At 47.1% G+C, this 4,943-nt stretch overlaps 1 protein-coding gene across 5 annotated transcripts in view; it reads right to left on the reverse strand.

Moving 5' to 3' along the window:
- Nadsyn1 (NAD synthetase 1) overlaps positions 1-4,937 on the reverse strand; it is a 57,076-nt gene extending 52,139 nt beyond the window's left edge. For 4 of the 5 annotated variants that reach the window (XR_782471.1, XM_010635694.3, XM_033756797.1 and 1 more), the window contains exons 1-3: positions 4,847-4,937; positions 3,608-3,668; positions 980-1,096 (exon numbers count right to left, since the gene is read on the reverse strand). Coding sequence is in view for 4 of the 5 variants with exons in the window: in XM_010635694.3 (XP_010633996.1) it covers positions 980-1,096; positions 3,608-3,668; positions 4,847-4,931 (263 nt within the window). In the remaining variant the exon portion in view is untranslated. The remainder of the gene's footprint in view (positions 1-979; positions 1,097-3,607; positions 3,669-4,846) is intronic. The other variant, XM_033756798.1, reaches the window with a different exon arrangement.
- Between the last annotated feature and the right edge of the window lie 6 nt (positions 4,938-4,943).

The following is a 4,943-nucleotide window of genomic DNA, read 5'->3' on the forward strand; positions in this document are numbered from 1 at the left end:
TAAAACAGGACAATAAATTCCAAGCCAACACAGGAAAGTCTGAGCAGAAAATAGTATTATTAAAGCGACTGCCACAAGTCCACCTGGCCCCCTCAAAGACACCCTATTTTAATGCCTGGCAAAGGAGTTTTGCAGGTGGAATCAAGTCAATGACCATAAACTGCAGAGCCTGAGGTCCTCACATGTACGCAAGAGTCCTTGTATGAGGCAAGGTTGGAGAGGGAGACGAGAAGACTTCAGCTGGGCAGAGTGACGAAGGTGCCATAGGGGCCAGAGCCAGGGAAGCAAGCAGAGGCAGCGGTGTGGACTCTGCCCTAGAGCCCCCAAGGGAGCAGACTTGCCGCTGGCCTATCACACACTTCTGACCCCAGGACCATAAACAAACAAACAAACAAAAACAACAACAACAACAACAAAACCTGTGCCAGGCTCTTGTACCTTGTGTTTGCGATCCTTGGTCACAGCAGCCCCAGGAAACTAACACAGCCTGCAGGGGTCCTAAACACCTTCGGTATGAACAGGCTGGATTAAAACCCCTCCCCGGATGCCGCTTAGAAGGACACCACTGAACAAATGTCACGGCAAGGTCAACTGGGCATAATGTGAGGCCTGGTTACACAAAGCCTGGCACAGAGAAATTCACACCCATGGAACCCATGCCACACAGAGCTTCAGGGTGAGCAGGTCAATGTGGAGTGACATGGAGCCACCCTGGAGATTTACCATGCAGAACTCTCTGCCCATGACAGGATGAATACCATACAGCCTTTTGTGCAGAGTGTATGCTTAGAAGCTTCTGGAACAACCTACAAAAGCTGCTCCCCGTTGCTGCTGCTGTGGGACAGAAATTAGGCGGTCACAGAGTTGGGATGGGGATAAAGCCACTTTTCAACATCAGGTAGGAGGGCTGGATATCCTGCATCCTTGAACTTGACTTTTTTCTGAGCTTGCCCATCTACGTACTCATGCTGGCACTTACATCCCCACGTCACAGATGATATCCTGAGTGACCGGAGATTTCAGAAGGTCTGCCAGGACTTGAAGTGAATGCAAGAGGGTGTCCGACTCGTAATAATGATCCCAACATCCATAGCCACTGAAAAGAGGGGGAGCAGGCAGGTGAGTGGGAGGGGTGGGGTGGGGCTAAGGTCAATGACATTAAAATAAGAGAGGGGTGGGCCCAAGCACCAGTATTTCTTCAATCCTTTCTGGGTACTTCTGTTGTGCAGCCAGTATCAAAAGCACTTTCCAACAAATGGAACATTTTATAGGAAATTAAGAAATATCAGGGGGGATTTAGCTCAGTGGTTCCACTGCCAGCCTTGCCAGAGCAAGGACCCGAGTTTAATATCCAGTACCAAAGAAACATCAGGCTCCTATTCCCTTTTTAGCTTTTGGTTACTATGAGTTTCCTTTTAGGTCAACAAGTTACTTGTCCTTGGACATTTTTAACCTATAATGTTCCCAAAGTCTCACTGATCTACAAGAAAAAAATGCAAAAGAAACCAAGCTGCATCCATACACACAAAAACTGTATTTATATAAGAAAGATCATTACAAATGCCTCCCCAGAAACCACCCCAGAGTTTCTTGCAGTGAGATACTGTACCTGAATGGTGGCCCTCCAAAAGTCATGTCCACATCCTAATCTCAGGAACCAGTGAATTTTAAGATAACGGTTTGCAGATGCGATTAAGTTAAGTCTCTCAAAATGAGGCCACCCTGGATCTTCCTGGGTAAATAACCAATCTGCTTCCATTCCCTATTAGCTCCAAGGCCTTTGTGTGATGACAAACGATGTTGCTATGCCAGGTTGATGCTGCAGCTACCAGCAACCTCTCACTCCTTCTGCTGGGCAACAGCTGGGGGAGCAACCTATAACAGATGTTGGCCAATAGGCACCCATGGCTCATGCAGCTGGCCACCTTCCAATGGCTATAAGACTGGCTCAGAGAAAACAGGCCACCTTTGCAGGTGCACTTTTTCCATTCCACGGGCCCCTCTGGGGTGGGAACTGGACCCTGGCCAGCAAAAAGAGGAAGATGGTGAGCTCAGGGAACTAACTGAGCTCCTCTTGTCTTAGTTTCCTCTTTGTCATTTGTTGCAAATATCATACACTGGCTCACCCTTCCTGATACAAACTGACCAACAGTTAGTTAAAAATTCTCCCCTTTTTAAAAGGACTGGTCCAGAGTAAGGAGCAGGAAAAAGGAAGAAGGGAAGAGGCAAAGAGAGAGATGAAGACTGGAATTCTATATATCTGAGCAAAAACCTCCAGGCAGGAGGACCGGGCTGTGCTGCAGCTCCTAGGGCTAAGAGGGAGCCAGATCTCAGCTCAAGCTCAGACCCCAGGAGTAGCAGCTTTGTGACCTTGAGTCACCAAGAATCATCAATTCCAAGCAGTCAGGGAGGAAATTCTTAAAAGAACTAATGAAATGAAGAGTGCAAATGCTCTTGGATGGTGTTACGGTTAATACCTACAGGTACTCCCAAAGCCCCATATGCTCATAGATGGGACTTTCGGAAGGTGACTGGATCATGGGGCACAATAGTTTTCCTTGGATTAGTCTCCTAAAGAGTCCATAGCTAAATGTGGTTAGGAAGTGAAGCCTGTTTGGAGGTGGGTCACCGGGGAGTGAGGCCTGGAAAGCTCTATTTCACTCTACCCTTGATCTCTGTTTCCTGCCTGCTGTACCAGGAGCAATTCTCCTCTGCTATCCACCCTGCCTTGGAGCCTACTGACTGGACTGTAACCTCTATAAACTGTGAGCCAAAATAAACCTTTTCTCCTTTAGGTTGTGGGTGTTAGGTATTGTGTTTCAGTGATGAGACAGGCAGATTCTTAGTTACTTTACTCATTGCTGAGACAGACAGTATGGGAGAAACAACAGTGTATTTTTGATGAGAGACCAGAAGAGAATGAAGGAATCAGTTTTCCTGATTCTTGCACAAGAGCAGAGTTCAAGTGGTTGCTTATGTTTGCTTATGGAAAGCTACTTATATGATGAAACCTTTTTAATAGTCAAATATTAAAATGAAAACCTGGGAGGGCATCATAGTCCATTTGGGCCGCTACAACAAAACATTTTTGAGTGACTCATTTATGAACAACACAAACTTATGGCATACCCCTCTGAAGGCTGGAAAGGTACCTGCAGATTTGGTGGCTAGTGAAGGCTGTGCCCTGCTTCACAGATGGCACCTTCTAAGTGGCCTCCCCTGGTGCAAGGGGCAAACAAGCTCCCTACAGATGTTTCCTAAGTGTACTAACACCGTTCAGTCTGGTCTAATCACCTCCCCAAGGCATCACCTTTTAGTGCCATTACCTGAGGACTAGACTTCAACATATGAATATGGGGGTTGCTGGCACACAAACAAAAATTTTAGTTCCCCTATTTACTCAGTACAGGAATCTGTAATTACCCAAAGAACTGCTCTTGTTCCAGTGCTCAATGGCATTAACCAGGTGCACACTCGTGTTCCTGGTGGCTTCCTAAATGGCCTTGGCATTTCCGCCACTGTCAGGACTGTCCCTCTATTTTCTGCCCTTTCAACTGGGGAAAGCTGACGCAGACACCACTATCTGTGTTTGTGTGTTTACTCTCACCATATTTCCAGCTCCGGTCCAATCCTGTATTTTGCTCCTCTGCTTTTGGCAATTTCAATACCTGTATGTACAGAAAGAGAAAAAAGGGAGGGACAATCTCAGCAGCTTTGTGTGTTCAAATGCAGATTAAACATCCTGCTACAGTACTATGATAAGAAAAAAAAATGCTGTGATGTCCTTGGCCCATCAGCTCCAGATAAGAACCAAGCAGGAGAGTTGGACACACATCTTGCAGGAAATGAGAAGCAGGGAGGACCACCTGGCTGACCCTTACTCTCAAGAAGGAGGAGGTCACATCCTGGTAGGCTTTATTAGCAAGTAGATGCCAAGAACAGTCATAGGGAAGAGACTCAACCTGAAGGTTTATGGCCCATGGGGCAGGGTCAGCACCAGGAACCCGCAACAGATTTAGGTAGCAGCAGGGGAAGAGAGGCCAGCTGGGTGGACACAGCTCTGGCCACCCAAGACAGCCTCTCTTCATTCCAGTAAGATTCACTCTGACAAGATTAAAGCAAATTGACATATATATAATTCAGGAAAAATAATACATACATATACACACACACATATCATTTTTCCTGAATTTTTGAAAAGGATGATGGACCAAAAAAGAAAAAAAAAAAGAAAAAAGAAAGATGGCTAATAAGGCACACAGCTAATAAGATGCTATCAGTTAAAGCACTATTCTGCTGCTCAGGCAAGCCCTTCTACAGTCAGTAGTCCAGCACAAGACAGCCTGGGGTGACACTTTCACAGGCTTCCCAGGGCAGCCCGTTTTGGAGTAAGTGTGAACAGTCTGATCTTTCACCACCAAGGGAGAACCAACATGAATGCCAATAACATAGCAACACTCAACAATTACACTCTTCTCTCTGCCAGCTCACTCTTTCCTCCACTATCCAATCTCTGGTCTCTGCAAAACAGCCACAACATCTTCACCCCCGTCCAACATACTCACTTGCAAGCAACAGCAAGAACACTTCCTTGCCCCGCCTCCTCACAGGGGCCCCTAGAGATATCTAGAGACACGTATGTCTTCAGATCTCTCACTTCCAACTCCACGCCAGATTTTTCTCAACTCTTCACTTTCTACACTGTGTACCCCGCCACCGTGAACAGTCCTTGCCCCTCGCACACCCGCAAGACCTGGGCGCTTGTCACAGGCGAGGTCATTATCTTTCCCAGGCTGCGAATAGGGCAGAGCTGGCGAGAGTCACGAGAAACCCCACCCAGACTCACTTTTTAAAATCCTTTGCAAATTGCCTTCGAAGTCCAGGGCCCATTGGTTGAGCGCGCAGGTGGCCACCGTCACCTTCCGGCCCATCCTGGCGGCAGT

This window comes from Fukomys damarensis, unplaced genomic scaffold (genome assembly GCF_012274545.1).
Source record: "Fukomys damarensis isolate Sample0158 unplaced genomic scaffold, DMR_v1.0_HiC HiC_scaffold_27, whole genome shotgun sequence".
Lineage (NCBI taxonomy): Eukaryota > Metazoa > Chordata > Mammalia > Rodentia > Bathyergidae > Fukomys > Fukomys damarensis.